At 44.3% G+C, this 23,502-nt stretch overlaps 1 protein-coding gene across 1 annotated transcript; it reads left to right on the forward strand.

Moving 5' to 3' along the window:
• Positions 1–332: 332 nt before the first annotated feature.
• On the forward strand, positions 333–16,820 carry LOC130477152 (keratin, type II cytoskeletal 6A-like). Its single transcript, XM_056849203.1, has 9 exons — positions 333–605; positions 3,759–3,973; positions 6,258–6,318; positions 8,459–8,554; positions 9,577–9,741; positions 12,908–13,033; positions 14,317–14,537; positions 15,596–15,620; positions 16,767–16,820. The coding sequence occupies exons 1-9, from the start codon at positions 333–335 to the stop codon at positions 16,818–16,820; spliced, it is 1,236 nt and encodes a 411-aa protein (XP_056705181.1).
• The last annotated feature ends 6,682 nt before the right edge of the window (positions 16,821–23,502 follow it).

Raw genomic sequence — 23,502 nt, forward strand, 5'->3', positions numbered from 1 at the left:
ATCTTTTGGAGCAGATAAAAGGGCTGAGGTTCAAGACTCAGATCCAGAGGTTTTCTTTCCGGACACTTGCCTTTCTCCTGGACTATCTGGTACCTTCTCTCCATCGATGACCTGCTAAGATGTTTCTCCAAGTTGGCAGTAAACCTCCAGGAGGTAGGAGGAGACAAGAATTCAGTTCGAGGACTGTGGCTAGCTTTGGAACCAGTGGAATTAGTAATAGAGGATGCTTCAGTTCCTTGTTAAGGGGTTACAGAAGCCTCAGTGAAGGCAGGCTAAATTTTGGGAGTGGGAGTCTCTGTTGTCAGTGTGGAGGTTGTAGAGGCAGCCGGGATATGAGTGGGGGCTTGTGCAAAGGATTTTGTGGCTTTGGCAGAGGACCTTATAACTATGGTGGAGAATTTGGCGGCTGTTTTGGTGGTGGAGGATACAGAGGTACATTTGGTGATGGACGTTTTACCAGCCCTGGAATCCAGCCTCTCCAAATAGATGCAAACTTCCTCCAGCCAGCCCATATTGATCTCGATCCATATTTGCAACAACTGAAACATCATGAAAAGGAGCAGCTCAAGCAGCTCAATAACCACTTTGTATCCTTCATAGACAAGGTGAGATGTCAGGACAGTAAGTCATGCCATCTGTGTATTTATTTCAGTTCAGTGCATGCTTAAGAGGATGCATGTCCATAGGACTTAAGAGCAATTTAGTTATGTAAAATGTGCGGATGGCCTTTTTATTAAACCGTGCCCGAAGAGGTTTCTCGCACAGGTCGCAGATTCATGAAACTGAAGTGCAACATTAGAATGAAATAATGATAAATATGTGATAGTAAAAAGCAGGAGTACAAAATTTAGCAACCAACTGCTAAAGTCCTGTATTGGAATGTGGACATAAAATGACTCATAACCTTCTATTCATAAAAGGCTTTTGGAAGAGGAATGGGTTTAGGGTTACCAGATCCCTCTTTGCCTGAGGAGGGAGGGGTTTGGGGAGGGGAGGGACTTCAATGCCATAAAGACCAATTGCCAAAGCGGCCATTTTCTCCAAAGGAACTGATCTCTATCAGCTGGAGATCAGTTGTAATAGTAGGAGATCTCCAGCTAGTACCTGGAGTTTGGCAACCCTAAATGGGTTGGATCCAGCTGTTTTTTTTCACTCTATCACATCCAGTTCCCTTTCATGCTACAGCCCCCAGCACACATGGCTTTTGTTGATGGAGGTCCCATGATTCTCAGCATAGCCTTTTTTGATCAAAGAGGATGCCTGCTTCCTTTTTTGCCAGCAGAAAAAAACTGGTTGAATCGAACTCAAGGTCTTCCCAAGCTGTCTACAGATATAAAACGATGGTGCCCAAGGGGCTTCTAGAGCAGTGGTTCTCAACCTTTTTTTTGCTCCATTCCCCCCTTTCACCATTGTTCAGAATATAATTCCCCCCTTCCCAAGATAAATGTTGAATTTATTGAATGTCACAGATTAAATTAAAAACAAACTACAATTTTACAGATTGTATATAATCTACAGGATATCACACTTTGCTGTATAGTGGTCTCAATCCCCCCCAACCATAAAATTCCCCCCTTGTTGAGAACCCAGGCTCTAGAGTGAATTCTATAGCTGTTATACAAACATAGAGAAGTCTGCACATATTTACTCCAGTCCAGCCAGCCAGATCTCCATGTGTAAGAAGTCTTCTGCATGCATTGCTGATGCACAGCAGGATATGCACCACAATCCACATCACACAATGCATATTTGGGGCTACCCTTGAAGAGTGTTCAGAGGCTGCAGCTAGAGAAGAATACTAAGGTTGAACTGCTGGTTGGGGCCTCCTATTGGGAGCATGTGACCCCTACAATACAGCAAATACATGGGCTGCCAGTGCACTCCTGAGCCCAATTCAAGATATTGTTTTTTACCTTTGAAGTCCTACATGGCATAGGACCGTGGTTTCTGAAGGACTGTCATCTCCCATATGTTCCTGCCCAAGAAATAAGATCACAGGGAGAGGCCCTCCTGACCATTTCATGTTGGGTCTTCCTCTTTTCCTACTGCCTTCACCTTTTCTTAGCATAATTGTCTTTTTCAGTGACTTTTGTCTTTTCATAATGTGACCCAAGTACAACAGCTTCTGTTTAGTCATATTAGCTTCTAGGGACACTAGTTGCCCACGATGACAGCTACTTCTAAGCCATAGGGCACGATATGGCAAAAACTAGTCACCAGTCCTAGTTTGACACTCTAACCCACTACAACCACCTTTGATAACTTTTCAGGAGCTTCAGAATGTGGTGCTACTTTGTAGTGGATGGATGATAGCATATCTCCAGCACTTACACTGGCTTCTCATTCCCTTCTGAATACAATTCATGGTACAGTTGGTCATTGCTTAGCTGTGAATTTACTTATATGATGTTCCCAATGAGCATCAAAACATTATGTAACATTGAGAACTGGTCCTAAGAAACAGTTTGCCTCCAACAAATGCCTCAGACACTGATTCAAAATGCTAATTTTTTAGGTTCATTTCCTGGTCAGCTACAGCAGTTTGCACCTGGTTCATGCCAATGAAGGCTCAGTTCAGCTTACAACAAGAACTGGTTCAGATCTGGTTCATGTGGAGGGTGCAAATGAAATGGCAGTGCAATCCTAAACAGAGTTGTATCCTTCTAAACCCACAGACTTCAATCAATTTCAAACAGTGCAACTCAGCTTACAATGGCACTAGGGTTCTAACTTGTTACAGCTGAGGCTGAAATCCTGCATACAGTTACTTGAAAATCACTGAACAAAGTGAGGTTTCTACATAAACACGTACTGGATCGGGTCCCATATGTCAGGCATAATCGACATACATTATGAAGTGTGTATGAAACAAAAATAAACAGATCATAATAGCAAATGTGTAGCATGTTCTTTAACATGTACCATTTAAATAAAGTGGGTTTCACCCTTTACCCTTGTGTGTGTGTGTGTGTATAAAGAGCCATAAAGTCTCAGCTGACTTATGGTGACCTCACAGGGTTTTCAAGGCAAGTGATTAAACAGAGGTGGTTTGCCATTGCTTGCCTTTGCAAAGTCTTCCTTGGTGGTCTTCCACCCAAGTACCAGCCCTACTTATCTTCCGAGAACTGAAGAGATCGGGCTGTACTATACCATTCCACATCCCCCCTTTGCCCTTACAGGAGCTGATTTTTGCCCCATCTGCTGGCCTCCAGTGCTTTGGGAGAACAGAGTACAGAATGTTATGACATATGAAAAATGTGAAATAATCCACCAATACTCTAGTTTGCACCCAGAGAAACCCTTTGGCTCTTGGAAGAAGTTTTCCACTTATACAAAGACACACTTGTTCTCAGAAGGACACATATTCTCATTAAAGGATTCTTCCACTCATGGAAGAACTTCTGAGAATGACAGACTCCTACTATGAGTGAAAGAACACCTGAATTCAACCTGTTAATTTAATGTGCTCGTGATTCACTGTGGTTGGGACCAGTGTGTATAGCCACATAGCTATTTTTAAAAAATTAGCTGAACCTTTGCTTTAAACAAGTAACCCGAATGTATGTTAGAATTCTGGCCCATTTTAGGTCCAATACATACACAATTGTAGATAAAGCTCAGATTCTGATCCAATTCAGGAAAAAGTTCAGTTTAGCATCATTTTCATTTAGCAGGCATGATTGCTTTTAACTTGTTAATCTCACTGCACTCGGTTGAATCTCTTTGATGGCTTTTTCATCTTCCCATTGGGGTTTCAGGTCGAATGTTTGGAGAAAAAAAACACTGCTCTGTCCGCCAACTGGCAAATTTTACAAGAGATTGGAACCAGAATTAAAAAGACAAACCTGGAACCTGTTTTTGAGAGTTATATCCAGACTCTGCGGGTGCAAATCGAGCGTATGAAAAGCCAGAAAGGACATCTGCAGTCAGAGCTTCAGTACTTGGAGCATGATGTTGAAGATAGCAGAGTAAAGTAAGACAAAAAAACAAATCTCTGTTTTGGATTCTTTTTTTAAAATTAGTATTTTATGTCCTATAAGTATAAGCATACAAACAAACAAATATAACAAGATAAACACAAACAATACATACCCAATGCATCATATGAACAGACAACACAATACATACACAAGATCTAAAATATACGAAAATAATTTTTAACTGAGTGGACATGTACAATTTTTATTTACCGGGAAAACAGAAAGAAGAGAACAATGTCATAACTTTATAACATTGAATCTGGTTTGGATTCTTTTCCATTAATACTTAAGTATTAATGGAAAATGATTTATGATGTATAAAATGAGAAAACAATAAAAACTTTATTAAAAAGAATCTGGTTTGGATTCTTGGTGACATGGGTTGCTCCCAGCCATACACATTTCTTGGACAAGGCATGAGGGACTTGAAACAACTGAAAAGCTTTTCAAAGCTATCTCCTTTCTACTCCTGAGGCTCACATGGGCCTCTACTAGGGTTGCCAGGTCCCCCCTCCCAATTGGCAGGAGGTTTTATGGGGTGGGGCTACGGTAGCTGCGCGAAAGCGACAACGGCACTTCCGGTTTTACTTCCAGAAGTGCTGCATTGCCGCAGCTGATTAAACGCTCAAACCCCCAAATTTTGAGTGTTAAAACAGCAGCAGTGATGCGGTGCTTCCAGAAGTAAAACCAGAAGGGCCATCATTGCATGCGCACACAGCCCCAGCTCTGGAGCAGCTGGGTGGATTGGCGGGAAATTGCCCGCCAATCTCACCCACCTGGCAAACCTAGCCTCTACTAATGTTTTCCATAGGGTCTTGAGCATGAACAGTATGAGCTGGTAGGATCACGAACAATCTAGAAGCAGGTAATAGTGTTGCCAGGTTCCCCCTGGCCACTGGCGTGGGGGTGTAAGGTGTCCAGCTCCAGGTTGATAAACTCCTGGAGATTTGGAGATGGAGCCTGGGGAGGACAGGGACCTCAGTGGGGTGTAATGCCATAGAGTCTACCCTCCAAAGCATCCATTTTCTCCAGGGGAACTGATCTCTGTAGTCTGGAGAGGAGCTGTAATGCTGGGGTATCCAGGTCCCACCTGGAGGTTGGCATCCCCAGCAGGTAAACAGAGCTGACTGGGAAGGAATCTAGGGCAGATCGCAGAGCTGACAAGACTTACAAGTTGGGCAGAACCGGTTAAAGAGAGGATGGATATCGGGTACAGTGGTGCCCAGCTTGGCCCTCTGCTGACCTCATCCTGGTGTAGTCAGCAAGGAGGAGCATGCCGGTATTGTGTCTCCTGAGCCCTGGGCAGCTGGTGAGAAAAGGATGGGCATAGTGGCACCTGGCTTCACTCCATGCCAGTCTGGGCCCAGTGCAGCAAAGAAGAGTGCAGCGGTGCCTCCTTTCTCTCCAGCTGTCTCTTTGGATTCCATCAGTGAGAGGGTATGCGGTAGTGGGAGGGGGCAGGGCCCTTTTCTAGATCTATTTCAACATCCCAATCGCTCCCTGGGAAACCACACATGTGTGCCTGAGGATAACTGTCCTGAACAGGCAGCAGGTATAAAAATATCACTAAAGCTGCCAATTTTTTTTAAGTACATACAGTACACAAAAAGCACATGCACTACAGTATCTTTTTATCTTGATAATGTGTATGAGCCGCTTCAAGAACCCTCTGGGCTAAATAATGGGATAAAAGTTTTAGAAATTAGCAATATTAATTAACTAGCCCAAGAACTGTAAGTTGGATCTTGTATCTATTTGAATTTTAACTCAATTCAATGAATTACAATTAGTATTCTGAATATTTTAAAAGCATGCTTCCAGCATGCTGGAGACCAGCTGTCTTTCGACTTTTATGCATGGCTGTTTCACTCGCCATCACCCCTCCGATCACTTTTGGTCTTTGTTTGGATTATGCATGGTGTTTTTGACCATCAGAGGTTGCCTCTCTCCCCCTGTGTTTCCCTGCATTTTGCCTGCGTTTTGAGGGACCTGTTTTATCTTGAATTTGAAAATGTGGGGAAAATGCGGGGGGGAGAAAGAGGTGACCTCTGACTTTCAGAAACAGCATGCATAATCAACACAAATATCCGAAATCGTCGGAAGGGTGACGGCGAGTGAAACAGCCATGCATAAAAGACCTTTGTGTCACTTGCTTAAGGGTTGCTTAAAAACAAACAAATGTGCATCTCAAGTTCTTTTGGCTCAGCTGCAACAATAAGTCAGGCAACCACAAAACTAAGAAAACTCCTCATTTCTCTCTCTTTTTATTTTCATAAGGTATGAAGAGGAAATCAACAGGCGCATATGGGGCGAGAACCAGTTTGTGGTGCTCAAGAAGGTCCAGGATGAAACTTCTTTAATACTTTGCTGTTGGGGTTTTCAAACTGGGAAGAATATGATTCTCTTCTGTTGCCTTCCTGTAAAGAACATTGACAGAAGAAAGTGGACAAAAGATAGATTTGGATTTAAAACTTTCATTTAATGGCTTGGGAAAGATCAGGGTTGGCCCAGTTCTTACTAGGGGTTGGGCGAATTTCAGTCTTTTGTAATTTGCCTGTTTAAAAGCTGGAATCCCCAGAGTCCAGGCTGATATTCTCTTTTTCTTAAGAATATACAAAGTATTTTGCTAGATCAGATCCAAATCTAACTATTCCAGCATTTTGCAGGGTTCCTGGCATTCACCATGGTCTAGGTCATCTCCAAGCATGTATTAGGTGGTCTACCTTCAGCCCACCTGATTTATACAATCAGCAATATCAAATGCTAAAGCTTTTCTTGGCACAACAATAGTGCAATATCCAATCATCTGTGGGCAACCATGGAGTTCCCAAAGGGAGTGAAGTCCTTGATTTAAAGACATTCTCTCATATGGGTAACAATTGGCTCAAATTAATAGATAACATTGAGGCCTGTTAGGTTAGGAAAAGTCCCAAATACTGTACTAGGCTAAGTGACACATCATAAGGGTTGCCAGCTGCCCCCTCACCATTGGCAGGAGCTTCGTTGTGGTGGGGCTGGGGGAAAGTGATCTGCCGCATGAGTGGGTGGGGGGTGCGCCACGATAACATCACTTCTGGGTTTATCCTAGAAGTGACAGGGACATTCTAGCACATTTAAAAAAACGCCCTCGATGGGAACCATAGAGTTTTTGGAGGAATGTGCTAAAGCGCCCCTGTTGTTTCCAGGGTAAACCTGCATGTGGATTGCCCCCTTCAGTTGACCTGCTTCTGCCTGCTGGCCAGCTATAAAGCAGTGTACATGCCTGTTAATTGCCCACCATTATTGGGCATCTAGGAACCCTATGCATCATAGGAAGTTGGGTTGCCGACAAACTGGAGAAAAATGTGTGGGAAAAGGCAGTTGAAGATTTTTGTGGCACAGAGATCGGTGACCTCCCATTAAACCTCTGTTAAAGGGACAGGATTTTTTTTGCACGGGGGGGAGGTGGTTTGCAAACCTAATAGCAACAGCTCCACATGTGTAAAGCTGGATCTGCCTTATTCATGTCTAAATTGCCTGTGTGTGGGACTGCAGATGCAACTGAAAGGGCCAAAGGCATGCATAGATAAGGGGGAGGGGTCTGAACCTTCTCCCATACTACATTTTATCCTACCTGATCCTTCTCATTTGTTATACCTGCACATGCCTGAGAGAAAAGCACCTGCCTTTGTCAGTCAATTATGAAACTGCTTCAAGAAAAATATCCAAATTTAGCACATAGTAGCATAATTTATCATTAATATGAAATATAACATCTTACAACCTCAACTGAAACATCCATATAATGATCCTTTAAGTACAGGATCTGTGCCATTCTTCTTAAAGGGTACTCTGAACAGAGTTAAATCCTCGCAAGTAGTACATGGCAGTCAAGCTCTGCCCCCAGCCTCATTTGCTTGCGCTCGTTCAAATGAGCAGTGGGAGAAAAAGTGTGTGTGTGCGGGAGATGATGTCACAGTACCCAATGATGCTCTAGGAACTGCCCCAATCTCTATGGCATATCTCAAATTGTTAATGTTCCTCCCCTGATTTTCACTCCACCTTCATCTAAATCTAATCCAGCTTTCCTAATGATAAGTTCTGCATACAGATTGAAGAGATAGGGAGATAAAATATATCCTTGTCTAACACCTTTGCCAATTGGAAACCATTCTGTTTCTCCATATTCAGTCCTAACCATGGCCTCTTGTCCAGAGTACCGGTTGTGCATCAAAACAATCAGGTGTTGTGGCACACCCATTTCCTTTAAAACCAGCCATAGCTTTTTATGATCCACACAGTCAAAACCTTTGCTGTAATCTATGAAACCCAAGCTGATAGTTCCCATGTAGCAATGAGTAAAGGATTAACCCTGAACTGCAACTGCGAAATGTGCTCTACCAACAGGGCCACAACACCCAGCCCCTTTAATCTTGCTGGTGACCCTTTTGAAGAGATTAATCCCTTCTCAGTGTCTTTCTCTTCCATATTTTAAAAAGGACGTGGACTTTGCTTACCTAAGTAAAACACAGTTGGAAGCTAAAGTGGACAGCCTGCGGAGCCAAGTTGCCTTCTTCACGAAAGTATTTGAGCAGGTGAGCAGGCGCTGTACTCGGAGCTCAGGTGGGCAGGATCTCTGATAGGTATCATTGCTACGCTCTTGACCATAAATGGTGCTCTACAGAATAAGCTCAGCAGGTCCTTGCCCCAAATGTTCTCAGTTTAGACAGTAGGGACAGAAGGGGAGGAGGGAGGAAAGGATGGAAAGAAAGACATGGGAATCATGCACAGGGTCTTGATCAAAGGCTAACTCTATGTCAAATGAAGAAGCAGAGCTGGCTAGAGGTGTCTTGTTGCCTTAAGCAGCTGCAGACAGAATCAGAGCTGGCTGGAGGTATCTTGTCACCTTAAGCAGCTCCGGGCAGTGCAGGTTTTAGACTAGCGAAACCTTCCAGGCCTGAAGGAAGGAGAGCCAACTTTTTTTACATTTAAACTAACATTTAAAAAGGGGGGGGGGAAGTGGGTTTTACTTATTGATTATTCAAATACTAGATTCCAGGACAGTATTGGACTCTTTGTTTTCTTTGATGTATTATGGCGAATGCTATATATTACCAAAACCAACTTTAATATATATATTTTTTGTGTGTGTAAAGTGCCGTCAAGTCACAGCAGACTTATGATGATCTCAGCAAGGGGCTGTCAAGGCAAGTGATTAAGCAGAGGTAGCTTGCCCTTGCCTTCCTCTGCAGAGTCTTCCTTGGAGGTCTCTCTTCCAAGTTTTGACCCTGCTTAGCTTCCAAGATCTGATGGGATAGAGCTATACCATGCTGCCTTGCTGACACTTTTAACATTTCAGAAATTACAAAAAAATATTTTTTGAAGAATAATGGGCTGTCAACTTGTTGACTTTTATTTATATTCATCACTGTAATGTTTGTTCTTGTGTTTGTTATTTTTTTAAAAAAACCTTTCCGGTAAATTGGGAAAAGGTCCACACAGTGGGTTGACTTACTGGAAAGTAGCATAGTGTGCATGTATAGCAGGAGACTGGGCTATTTCCCCATTTCAGCTTTTATTTTATGGCACATTGAGCTAAATGCAATTGCTTTTGCAGGAGCTGTGCCAGATGCAGTCAATTGCGCAGCACATTTCTGTCATCATCTCGATGGAGAACGGCAGAGAACTGAATGCTGGCCACATGATAGCAGAATATGAATACCAATATCAGCAGCTTGCCCAGGAAGCCAAAGCTCACGTGCAGGCTGAGCTTTGGCAAAAGGTGAGCTCTCAAGCAAGTATGAAAATCTTAGGAAATAACAGCAGTGTCATGTGTGATATCTGGTCTAAACTAATTACAACTAATAATGAAACTCAAGACTATGCATTCTCCTAGATGACCCTGGTGGTCCCTTCCAACTCTATGATTCTATGAGCTCTGGGATTCCTGTCTCATTACCAATGCTAATTTCTCCACACCTACTACCCTTCTGCATATCCCATATAATCCAATCATCCAATCATTTACTTGCTTTTGACATTTACATTGCCATTGTATATCTAATTCACTCTACTTAAGGATAGATGGACTCACATTCTAGCTGTATCTGAAGAAGTGAGCTGTGGCTCACAAAAGCTCATACACTGCCAGAAATTTTGTTAAGGTGCTACTGGACTCATGCTTTTTTTCTACTGGTCTACGCATTACACTTGCCTCATTTCCAGTTGATGACATGATGTTGTGGTGTGGGTCCTTGCCATGTGTGTTGATTGTTGCAGAGAATAATATGCATGGCATGGCGTAAAGAATTTTCAAAAATTCCATTGCAGTGTGCTCCTCCCCTCTTCTCTCTAGGACAGTGATGGCGAACCTTTTACAGACCGAGTGCCCAAACTGCAACCCAAAACCCACTTATTTATTGCAAAGTGCCAACACGTTCTGCAGGGAAGGGGGCTTTGAACAGCTCAGCACAGCAGCGCGGCGCGGTTCAAAGCCCCTGCCACCCAGCTGGGTGGCGGGGACTGCAGGGAAGGGGGCGGGAGTTTTGAAACACTCCGCGCGGTAGTGCGGCGCAGTTCAAAGCCCCAGCCGCCCAGCTGGGCGGCGGGGAGTGCAGCAAAGGGGGGTGCTTTGAACCGCTCCACACGGCAGCGCAGCGTGGTTCAAAGCCCCAGCCGCCCAGCTGGGCGGCGGGGAGTGCAGGGAAGGGGGCGGGAGCCGTGCATGCCAGCAGAGAGGGCTAGGCATGCCGGAGTCGGCACGCGTGCCATAGGTTCACCAACACGGCTCTAGGAGCTCTGGACATTTCATATCCCATAAGTGTTTTTGCTAATTTTCTAACAGAATTCATAAAAAATGTATCCCAAGCCAATACTTTGAAGGTGAAGCATAGACACACAGAAGACTAGACAGTCTCCAGTGTTTCAGATGGTCTGAAGTCAGAACACAGTGGTTGGGCAGATGTATGACCTCAGTGAAAGCCTTATCCCCTCTGTGCATAATCCAAATGTTCATAATGCCAAAGCCCTGCCCCCAAATCACATCAAATCATCACAGAGTTCTTGAGGTGAATGCTTGTGCTGTCAAGCTTCTAACAACATGCCAAAATGCATGTCACAATTATTACAAGCAAACATGTCACTTGAAAAAAGCAAGTTCTGTGTGATAAGTGTAATATTTAGATCAGGTCTGTCAGAGTACCTTTTAGGAATTATAGTCTCTGTGTTGTAACATTTTTGTTCTAGCTTAGGAAGGAGACCAATTACCACCTGGTGGCAATTGAGACAGCTGAATTGTTTGCCCTGAGATTAATCATTTTGAAAGAATATAGTTAGACATTATTCTTACTGTGTGACAAGCAGCCAGGTTCTCACTATTAAGAATTCCATAGGTGACCTTCAGACAGTTAAAACACATGGAAGGCTTCTCTTGATGAAAGGGTTCTGGTCTTGCGTAGCAGGTAAAAGGTGAAGGCAGTCCTCTGAGCAAGCAGGGGGTCAATACTGACCCATGGGGTGGTGTCATATCATGATATTTGATAGGCCGACTGTGTTTTATGGGGTGATTTGCCATTGCCTTCCCCAGCTGGGTACTCATTTTACCGGCCTCGGAAGACTGAGTCAACTTTGAGCTGGCTACCTGAAACTGACTTCTGTCAGGATCGAAGTCAGGTTGTGAGCAGAGCTTTGGCTGCAGTACTGCAGCTTACCACTCTGCGCCACAGGGCAATTAGCAGACCAGCCACTCAAAGGTGCACTGCAAAATGCTGAATCATCTCTTTGGTAGATGGCATGGGGGTGCCCAAGGCTCTGTGTTTATCTCCCATGTTGTTTAATATCTATGTAAGGCCTCCTTAATGAGATCTCCCAAAGTTATGGAGTAGATGGTCATCAATAGGCTAATGACACTTACCTGTATATACCTCGGAATAAACCACCAACTGTGGCTATCCCTGTTCTGGCCCAGTGAATGAATGCAAAGGTTAAATGGCTGAGAAAGAACAAACAAGCTGAATCTAGATAAGATGGAAGTGATGCTGGCTGGAAGGATCACTGCTTTAAATGGGATGGTTCTTTCTACCATCTGTGGCATGCAGCTTTGGTTGTAAGACACCTTTAAGAGTTTGGGAATCTTGCTGGGTCCTAGTCTCCTGCTTGAAGAAACAAGTGTCCATGAAAACAAAAAGCGGTGGTTTTTCCCCAGCTTCATTTAGTTTGGGAGCTGACTTCTTATTTGCGAGGGTCTAATCTGGCCATAGTAATCCATGCTTCATTAACCTTGAGGCTATATTGCTGTATTATGTCCCACATGGGGCAGCCCTTGAAGACTAGGCAGAAACTTCAGCTGGTGAAAAATGCAGTTACCCACTTCTTATCAGGGGCTAGCTGGCAGGACCTTGTTACTCTTATTCTGTGGTCCCTTCACTAGCTGCCTGTTTGTTTCTTGGTCCAATTCAAGGTGCTGATGCTTACCTTTAAAGCCTTTCATGGGCTGAGGCTCATATACATGAAGGACTGACTCTCCCTGCAGGTTCCCATGTGGTAGCTTTGTTCTTCCCAACAAGGTCTATTTTTAGTGCCCTTTCTGTCTCAGGATGGTTCCGTAGCTGCTTGGCTTCAAGAGTTTTCAGTGGCAGCCCCATGTTTATGGAATAGCCTCCCAGAACATACCAGAGGGGCTGCAACCCTCCTGTTAAAGCAGAATGATTTGGGTGAGTTTTTGGGGTAGTCTGACCATGGGCAACAGAGAATACCTTGCTGGTAGGGGGATATGGTGCTTTTGGATGGGTGTGTTGATGTGGTTTTGATGTATTTTATGCTTGTAGTTTTTCATGTTTAATGGTTTTTATATTGTTCTATATTGTTGCGACCCGCCTCGAGTCCTGACTTGCTCAGGAGAAAGGCGGGCATGCAAATGTTTCAAATAAACAAACAAATAAATAAATCAGTATGAAGACCTGAAAGATAATGCGGGATGTCAGGGAGATGCTCTGCAGAAGGTGAAGCAGGAGAGGAATCGGCTGCGCCGTCAGATCCAGAGGGTTTGGCCTGAGATCGATTATGTGAAGATAAAGGTATGGAACAAGGGATGAACCTATGAGGCTGCCTTTTACTGAATCAGACCTTTTGCTCCCCTAAGATCAATGCTGTCTACTCAGACTGGCAGCAGCTCTCCAGGGTCCTAGAGTCAAACTACATGTTGCAGACGGGCATGGGACAACTTATGGTCACTAATGCCATCTTAGGCGGGAATTTAACAGTTTAAAAATTGCCGTGAGGGCCCATAGCATGGAGGCACTATTAGATTTGTCCCTCGTACAGCTATTTTGGCACTTGAAAAGGTGGGGGGGGGCGATGATGACAAGACCACATGGTGCTGCCATGTCTTGGGATTGGGCCCTTGCGGCAATTTTAAACTGCTAAATGTTTTGTCTAGAAGAAGAAGAGTTGGTTTTAATACCCCACTTTTCTCTACCTCAAGGAGTTTTAAAGCAGCTTACAATCACAATCCCTTACTCTCCCCACAACTGGCACCTTGTGAAGTAGGTGGGGCTGCTAGAGTTTGGAGCGAACTGTGACTAGACCAAGATCACCCAGCAGGCTTCATGTGGAGAAGGGGGGGATCAAACTCACTTCTCCAGATCAGAGTCTGCCGCTCTTAACCACTACATCATGCTGATGCTCGACTGCTGAGCCACAGCTCCTCTTCAGTATCTGCACATGTAGAGGGATAACTCTCCAGAAAGAGTCATCAGTTTTGTTGGAAGCCTCCTGTGGGATAGGTTGATGAGAAATAATCTGGAACACCTGACTTCACCTTGGAAGAATTTTCTAAGTTCCTTGCTATATGCTATGGATATTGTGTGAAAAGCAGCCATGCATAAACCTAGCTCTGACTGTTAAGGATGCTGAACTTTTCACATGATATGTAGCCAGGATCTTACTGAATCCATGGTGGTGTGCAGGGCAGGCTACAAGAAGATCCTTGTGAATTTAGGCAGATCATGAAAGGGAGGGCAGGAAGGGTTTTTTTGCCATCTTCTAGGCATGGAGTAGGGATCGTTGGGGGAAGGCAGTTGTGAATTTCCTGCATTGTGCAGGGGGTTGGACTAGATGACCCTGGTGGTCCCTTTCAATTGTATGATTCTATAAGAACATGGCATAACTTTCATTCCTAGAGATCAGAAAGGACAGCTGGGGAGAGGGGAACATAGGAAATATCCACACAATCATTAGACTTTCTGCTGACAGGTCTCTGGAGCCATTCCATCATGAAAAGCCCCTAATAATTATGTAGGGTTGTGATACTGAAAAACTGGAAGGGAACTTGAACTGCTTCCCCCCCCCCCCCCTGCAGGTTGCAAGGCTCCAGTTGGCCATTTGTGAAGCTGAGCAGAAAGGTGAATTTGACCTTACGGATGCTCAGAAGAAAATGGGCAACCTTAAGGTGGCCCTGCAAACAGAGAAGAAAGAGCTGGCTCAAACACTGAAAGAATATCAGGAGTTGTGGAATGTTAAACTGGCCCTGGATGTGGAGATTGCAGTGTACCAGAAACTTCTGGAAGGAGAGGAAAGCAGGTGCTTGATTTTTTTTTAAACCCTATTTTATCTGTACATGTGGCTAATAAGATCAGGAGACTGTTAGGCCCTTTATGCATGGCTGTTTCCTCGCAGTCACCCCGGTACTTCGGGGCTTTGCTTTGATTATGCTTGCACTTTCCGACTGTCAGAGGTCACCTTGCTCTCCCCACGTGTTTCAGTGCATTTTGTCAATGTTTTTTGGGATTTGTGTTAACCAGCATCCCAAAAACATGGGGAAAACATGAGGAAATGCGTAGGGAGAGATAGGTGACCTCTGACGGTCGGAAAGTGCAAGCATAAACAAAGCAAAGCTCCAAAGTTGTCGGCGAGGGGACTGTGAGGAAACAGCCATGCATAAAGGGCCTTAGAAACTGGAACAGGTTAATGGACTATGCATACTTTGCACTAGATTAAGTACGTAAATTTCTGCACTCAGACTGTTCTAATTCTACACCAAAAACACTGAACTGTGCGATTTAGTATCTTGTAATTTTAAAATTTTGGTTAGTTGGTTGGACCTTGAATAATGGGGGATAAAGCCTCTTAAATCATAAATAAATACAGTTTGGTGACCCATATAAATGATACCAACAGAAAATACGTATAATCTCAGGAACTGAGCCAAAATAATGTACATCATTTAATGTACAATATTTGGGTCAAAAAGCACCTCCTCTATTAAATCGTTTTGGGCACTTTTTGCAAACCTACCTGGGTTGTTTTAATGATTTTCTTTTTCATACCATTCTCTTCTGGGTGGGCCCTCATGGTCCCTGGTCTCATTTCCCTACATTGCAGTTGATTCCTATTGGCCATTGATACCCTATGTGATTTTGGTGCTGGGTTTTCATGACCAGGAATGCCAAGGCATGCTGTTGGCAGAGAAGGATTCTTACAGGCCAAACTATGGCTGCTGTCTTGCACAAACTGCATTAGGAGAGAAGGAAAAACCAATATGTCAGGGCATCCAATTTCTGAGGGGAAAAATCTTTCTGGGGAAAGCCTGTCTCTCCTCATCTGCATGGCCTACTAAGATGCCTTTCTTTTTCCAGAAGGTTGTGTGATGGGACTCCAGGGCTTGTAAGTAAGTAACCATTATATCGTCCTGTATTGATGGGAAGAGGGCATTATTAACAGGGCAAAATGGGAGTTCCTGCCTAGAGGAAACTTGACTTTATTTCATAGCCTAGATTCTGTAATAGATTGTAATAACGAAGCAGGGACCCACAAGAAACTTGCAGGTGTGGACATCTCATTCCTCTTTGCTCCCTTCCCTCTCCCTGACCTCTAAGGGTGAAAACGCATGGTCGCTTTATCCTCCTTTAATCCCTGTTTTAGCCAGGATCGAACGCACATTAGGCGAAACGCATGCGTTCGATCCAGGCTGAATCCTGGCTGAAACAGGGATTAAAGGAGGATAAAGCGACCGTGCGTTTTTGCCCCAAGTGTCTCTCTCACTCTTTCTTCCCCCATGCTTGTTCACATTCTTTCTTTCTCTTTTCTCCCTTCCCTTTCTCTCTCCATCCACGCACCCATCCCATTACACTCTCTCTCTCTCTCTCTCTTTTTTTCTTTCTTCACCCATTACTTGGGATCCAACTGCCTGCAGTTCCTTCACTCTCCCCTCATGTTGCTGTGGCGGGAGGTATATGGCAGGTACCATGGCAGGAGTTGGGGGCAGGTACAGTGGGGGGCATTTCCTCTTCTGGTAGCATAGTGGGCAAGGTTCTTCCCCATTCCTTCTATTTGCTGCTAACTCCTCCTCCCTAGCACGCAGCATCGCTACCTCAGAAACTACTGAGGAGAGGCAGCAATGGCAGGGATGGTGTCATTGCCAGCAGTAGTCCCTCCTTTCCCCCTGCCCACAGTGTGCCCTCCACCGGCTTCTCTACACACAGTGACACTACCTCATTGCCTCAGAGGCTGCTGAGGAATGGCAGTGATGGCAGGGCTTGCAGTGGTGGCAGTCCTGTGCAACCCAGAGAGAGTTTTATTTTGGGGGAGGGATTAACCCCCCATTTTGGGTAAGTTTTTAGAATTTTCTGCAAATCTTCCTTCTCTTCACATGGCCTCAATCCTTAGATTTAAGTATCTGCAGGTGGGGCCAGGTTCACTATTAGATATACTGATGTAATTGTAGGTCACTGTAGGGGTACAGTAGTGCACACATTTGATTCATGTTCTGTTTTATAATCTGTGTGCACTTTTTGTGGGTCCTGATCTCAGGTTCCTTTAGAACCAATGATCACCAGCCTGTCTGAGGCATCCTGGCAGCCCTAATGACCATGTCTGGAATGTGGCTGTCATCACATTTAGGGTCACAGCTCCCCTCTCCTCTCCTTTTTGTAGCTCTGATGAATGAGAGCATCGTAAGTTCTGGAGGCAGTTTTCATGGAGGAGCAGCAAGTTGCGGAGGAAGCATTCCTGCAAGAAGAAGAATGGTAGAGAGTGGTGGAACCAGAAGCAAAAGAAGTGAATCCAATTCTAGTTCCAGTTCAAGCTCTAGTTCCAGCAGTGGCAAAAGCTCTTACATCTCAGAAAGAGGGGGAGGTTCCACTTGCAAAAGCAAATATCATGGCATAAAGAAATGTATCAAAACATGCATCAAGATGGTATTCAGCAGCCTGTAGTCTCAGGACGTGGCCTGCCCAGTGCCCTAAAGATCAGTGCCGCTTTAATTTCCCTATCTCATCCACAGCAACCAAGCGAGGCTTGCCAGGTGGCAATCTGGAGTTGTTGCGCTTGAGCTTTCAACTACCTGTTAAACAGGAAATGCAGCAGCCTTCACATCTTCTCTCACCCATTCCTATGAACACATAAGATTGCCTTATACTCAGTCAGACCATTGGTCTATTAAGATCAGTACTTTACAGTCTGACTGGCAGCAGCTCTCCAGGGTCTCAGTGGTCTTTCACGTCACCTCCCACTTGATCCCTTTAACTGGAGATGCATGCAAAGCTCTACAATCCCCTCTCCCCATCCTGAAGCCCCCCCCCAAAAAAAACCCTTCACCTGCTACCCAAGTAAGTCTCCACACTGTACTGCAGTGTGGAAAGGGGGCTAAGGAAAGAACAAGTGGAAGGAGCTCCATTTGCTGCTTCTGTTGCTAGACTGGTAGTGTTAAAGCTAAAATGTGAATCTCCTAATTGTAATCTAAAGTTGAGCTTTCAAGGAAATTATTACTTAAAAAAACACACACCTTTATTTTCATGTAAAACTGATTTAGACCTGAAATCCAGCACCTTCATGCCCAGAAACAGCTCCCAACACGTCAGCTTCCAGTGCCAACTTTGGTCCACTCTGCCAACAAGCCCCATGCCTATCCATCACTAGGCATAGGGACAGCATCAATAGTGCATGCCAGTGCCCTTGCATCGCCAAGCTTACCGTGTAAAGTTCTGATCATGGCCAGCCCAACCCACCATATAGAGCAAGGCTTGACAAAACCCAGGCGCCAAGGCACCAGGGCACCTAGAAATTTCATTATGGAGCCTAGTATGTTCATCAGTAATTTATTGTAAGTGCCACTTGGTGAGAAGTACAAAACTTATTTAGATGAGGGACAGAGATTAGCTTTTTGTTGCAATGACAAGTATGGTTACCCTATATTTATTTATATTCTACAATGCTTTTGTTACAGCTTTTAAAAAAGGACAAGAAATTGTGAAGAGTTTAGGATTAGGTTTAATGGTAACAATAACGAGAAAGTATGGTCAAAAGTTATGGTCATTAGAATATAAAATCCTGAAGGCTGAAAAATAAGGCTGTTACCGCACTAGGTATTCCCAGCGATGTATTAAGAGTTTGAAAATGTTATAAAAAATACTGTTTGCACTTTCTGTGTATTCCCACCGATGTATTAAGAGTTTGAAACTGTTATAAAAAATACTGTTCGCGCTTTGTTTGGCCCCTTTAGCTGTGAAGACGTCTTCCAACCATTTTTTAGCCGTGGCATCCAAAAACCCTTTTAAAGCGATGTTTTCTATAACATTTTCAAACTCTTAATACATCGCTGGGAATACCTAGTGCAGTAACAGCCTAAGTCTGGCCTCTAAAGTTTTGAGGTGGTTCCTAAAGCCAAGAAAAAAATTGACCAAGGCCTGATAACAGAGTCTTTCCCTCCCTACCACCCCCAGAGGGTAGCCATGTTGGTCTGCAATAGAACAGCCAGATGATGCTAGTCCAGTAGCGCCTTACAGACCAACAAGAGTTTGGGGGTAAAAGCTTTTGAGAGTCAAAACTCCTTTCATCAGATACTATACCTACCATATCTGATGAAGGGAGTTTGACTCTTGGAAGCTTGTACCAAAAAATCTTGTTGGTCTCTAAGGTGCTACTGGAATATTGCTCTTCCCCTCCCCTGTTGCTGGAACTACCCAGCAAGCAGTTCAAGTGGAGACCAATGCCTTTTCCAAATGAAAATTGAAATGAAGAGACACGTATTACCTTGGTATTTCCATCTCTGTTCTCATTCCCATGCTCTGCATCCAGATCCCACCCTGAATCTCCAAGCCATCTCTGACTGGTGGTAGCCAAGTCAGTAGGTGTCAACACCAGCTCCTCTTCCTATGCATCCCATTTTGTTGAGTTGTTGAGCCACAACACCACAGAAACCTTTCTGGTGCACTACCAACTGAAGAGCAGTTGCCCTATGCTCATAACTGTAGACCCTGCCTGAAGTTTTGTCTTCATCCCCACTTTCTCCTCAGCTCTACCTTTTCCCAACCGCCTGCTCCCCCCCCCCCACTTCTTTTTGCCCTACCCCTCTCAGTCTCTGTGCCTGCAGTCTTCTCTCAGTTTGCAGATGTGGAAAGGATCGTTTCATAGAAACCCCTATGAGATTGCAGACATTCTCAATAAACTACCAAGAAATAAAATAGCATGGCTTTGTTATATGTCTTGGACAGAAAGCTTAGGAACAAAACTGTAATGTACTCATTGGAAAAAGGTCATTATTCTCTTGTTCTGGTTTAGGGTTGCTGTCAGGAATGTATCAGTGCTTTCACCAATGTCACTTTGAGAATGTTAAAACAGCCATTGTCGTCTTGATCTGCTATTGAATGTTGGCTATTATGAAAAGGTTAGCTTATGCAAGAGAAATGTGCTCTTACGCATATTTTTATTAAGTTAGGTTGATTGTCTATGGTAATAAATATCATCTTCACCTGTGCTATGCTCAGTTCTCTGACTGCGCAAGAATAAGGAATCCTCTGAGAATGTGCGTGTGTGTGAATTACTCTGAAATAAATCCCTGTAGTGCATCAACTGGAGCCAGTCTGGTGTGAGAGGAGATCTCCTAGTGCCAGCTGTGCATGGGGGAAGCCAGGAGGAGTGGGGAAGGCGAGTAGAGTCTGTTGATTCCCTGACCGTGAAGATCTTTCTGCCTCCAGGCCCAAACAGGCTCTCCAACTGCTCAAAAGCAGAACAGAGCACAGCAGCACAGAGATCCATCAGGAATACATTGTCTTCCTGTTGCACCCATAAAGCACAAGTGCCAAATGAAACCTGCTCTCAAAACTGGTGGGCAGCAGAACCAACAGGAGGTAGATGAGGGAGCTTTCAGAAACATGCTTCCCAAGATACCTTGCCTGCCCTCTTACCAGAGCCATCAGTCCACCAGTGAGTGGAACATGGCTAGGTTTGTTGAGGATTATGAATCCTTCATGACGGAAGGACTGGAGAAGTTGGTTTTTATATGTCGACTTTCTCTACCACTTAAGGGAGAATCAAACCGGCTTACAATCACCTTCCCTTCCCCTCCCCACAAACGACACACTGTGAGGTAGGTGGGGCTGAGAGAATGTGACTAGCCAAAGGTCACCCAGCTGGCTTCACGTGTAGGAGTGGGGAAACAAATCCATTTCACCAGATTAGCCTCCGATGCTCATGTGGAGGAGTGGGGAATCAAACCCGGTTCTCCAGATTAGAGTCCACCGCTCCAAACCACTGCTTTTAACCCCTACACCACGCTGGCTCAGAAAGAGGTGGAAATCATAAACTATACAGGTTCTGAACATCAGCATCCGGAAAACCATGCCTTAGATGCCTTCTCACGTTTCTCTCTATTGAATGGGGGGTGGAGCACTAAAGCCATAGTTCACTTGGGGGTGCGAAAAACCCTCGGGCTTTCCCTGCATAGCTAAATGAAAGGAGCTGTCAGCTCTGTTGAGTGATTTATGGACACTCTAGGGTGGTTAGCCAGCAAACAAATAAAAGAACCCACCAAAGAGCTATATATATTAGAGAAGAATGTGGTCCTGTCATTCTGGTTCAAGGGATAGTTCAGCACCAGTGACTGAAGGGAGGGGCTGATCCATAAAGGTTTTTGTAATAGACAGGGCAACCCTCCATGCGTCAATGATCTTGCTTTTCGTGATGCTTGTCAAGGTTTTGATAAAGCAAAATGGGAGTTACCCCATCAATACTTTTAAAGCCAAGAGCAAAATAAATAACTGAACAAGACGCCAGTGCAGTCCTAAACAGAGTACACCCTTCTAAGTCCATTGACTTCAAAGGGTTTCAAAGGGTGAAACTCTGCATAGGATGTCACTGTTAGGCAGTGGAAGGCTTTTTTTTTGTTTCAAAATGGTTTTAGAAAACTTGAAAAAATGAGCAAAATACAATCCATTGCAATTTCATTAATTAATTAGAAGAAGAAGAGTTGGTTTTTATACTCCGCTTTTCTCCATCTTTAAAGAGTCTCAAAGCTGCTTACAATCACCTTCCCTTCCCCACAACAGGCACCTTGTGAGGTAGGTGGGGCTGAGAGAGTTCAGAGAAAACTGACTAGCCCAAGGTCACCCAGCAGGCTTCATGTAGAGGAGTAGGGAATCGAACCTGGTTCACCAGATTAGAGTCTGCTGCTCATGTGGAGGAGTGGGGAATCAAACCTGGTTCTCCAGATTAGAATCCACCGCTCTTAACCACTACACCATGCTGGCTCTGCAGCAGATTATGGGAATCAATATTAGACCAAACATTCATCCAAAATATCAAATGGTTGCCAAGGTTGCTGAAATAGCCATGCAGGCTTTTTTTTAATTATTTCTTAATTGATCTAGTTTAGTAGGCTTGACTATTTCAACAAACACCAATCAAAATAAGTCTTGTATGGACTGGGATTCCATTTGTTGGGCCTTATCCAGCCCTTTACAAAATCCAGACATTGGTTTAGAGCAGAGGCTTTCTTTGTTCCCTTCCCATCCCAACAGGTGACAGGCAGCAGCAATTTGCACCAGCTTCCAAAGAGTTTTCAAGGACATCCCCATGTACAGAATATTGTAACAGTCTATCTATGTAGTAAAACAGAAGCCCAGTGGCACCCTAAAGACTGACAACATTTATTCCAGCAGGAGCTTCTGTGAGTCAGAGCTTATGTCTTCAAGAAGTGGGTTCTGACTCAAACAATCCCATGCTAGAATAAATGTTAAGTCTTTAAGGTGCCACTGGAACTATGTTTTATTTTGCTACAAATAGATTAATTATCTAGAATTATCTGTGAAGTAACCAGGACAATAATGTCTGCAATCTTCCTTCCAAGAGAGGATATAGCTGGCATCAGATGTAGGTGATAAAAATTAATTCTTGGCACAACCACTATCTAGCCTATAGGAGATTAGTTTGGTGGAAATGGTGGGTTGTATTCTGCCACTCCTTGCAGCATATTCTCACCATGTATCCTGATTATGCAGGTACAAAGAAGGGCCTAATTTTGATCCCTGCTAAAAAAAGTAGGCCTCTATCATTAGGGTTGCCAAGTGCCCGGTGGTGGTGGGTAAAATCTGGGCTGCCCGCCGACCAGCTGAGGGCCGGCGTGCGCTGCGTGCACATGCGCACACATCACTTTCGGGTTTACCCAGAAGTGACACGGACACTCTAGCAACCTTGGCTAAAACTCTATGGAAACCATAGAGGTTCGGCTGAGATTGCTAGAGCGTCCACGTCACATGGTGTGGAGGTGGATTGGGTGTTAATGGTGTGTTTTGTTTTGGTCATTTTGCTGGTGGTGGAGCATCAAAGGCAATTTTGACAATGGAAGAAATTAGGGTTGCCAGGTCCCCCCAGTCAGCAGTGGGGGATGGAGGGTAGGGTTACCAGATCCAGGTTGGAAAACTCCTGGAGATTTGAGGATGGAGCCTGGGGAGAACAGGGGCCTCAGTGGGGTACAATGTCATAGAGACCACTCTCCCAAGCATCCATTTTCTCCAGAGGAACTGATCTCTGCAGTCTAGAGATGAGCTGTAATTCTGTGGGATTCTCAGGCTGGCATCCCTAGAAGAAATGGTCATGGCCTCTTCATTAACGGTCGGATGGGGTGCAGTTTTTGGAGATGGGCCTACTTTAAGAAGCCTGTTTTGGGTAGCCTGTGCAACCTGTTTTGAGCACGCAATAAACTGTAAACTCCTTTGCCTGGAAATTGACGTTCTAAGAGGCGGCAACCTGCACAGATTGTCAACCGCTCCCATAAATTACCAGCAAGACTTAGATAGGTTGACACGACTGCACAAAATAATAAAAATAAACCAAGAAAAGAAAACGAATCAAAGCTTTCCAAAAGTTTTACAGTTGACATTTGAATTCCTGTGTCAGCTATGATTGACAGATGTGATAGATGATGGGCTTCCAGAGGCAGAGACGCGTCTTAATTATACAGAGGTAGATTCTTGGAGTCAAAATCTTTGCCAGGTGCTAACTATCAACATTTGGTAATCCCAATGAAAGTCATTTTTTCCATTTCATCTGCATGAGCAAGGTGTGAACGCATTACTTAGTGGGTTTCAATGACTGACAGGCTGATGCCTGGCCTACCAAGCCTGTGAATAGTTCAAATTTCTGTCGTTTCACTCGTCCAACTGAGCTCAACTTCTGACGAATCATATAAAGGACAAGTATATAAAGGAAGACTCCTCAGGAAGGACCTTATGCTGTTCATCTCTCCTTTGGCTTCAGACTTCACGCTACC

This window comes from Euleptes europaea, chromosome 1 (assembly GCF_029931775.1).
Source record: "Euleptes europaea isolate rEulEur1 chromosome 1, rEulEur1.hap1, whole genome shotgun sequence".
Taxonomy (NCBI): domain Eukaryota; kingdom Metazoa; phylum Chordata; class Lepidosauria; order Squamata; family Sphaerodactylidae; genus Euleptes; species Euleptes europaea.

Coding starts and splice junctions, on each gene's coding strand:
- LOC130477152 (XM_056849203.1), top strand. CDS start 333: ATGAGTGGGGGCTTGTGCAAAGGATTTTGTGGCTTTGGCAGAGGACCT. Junction 8,555..9,576: donor TCACGAAAGTATTTGAGCAG/GTGAGCAGGCGC, acceptor TTGCTTTTGCAG/GAGCTGTGCCAGATGCAGTC. Junction 15,621..16,766: donor GTGATGGGACTCCAGGGCTT/GTAAGTAAGTAA, acceptor TCCTGATCTCAG/GTTCCTTTAGAACCAATGAT.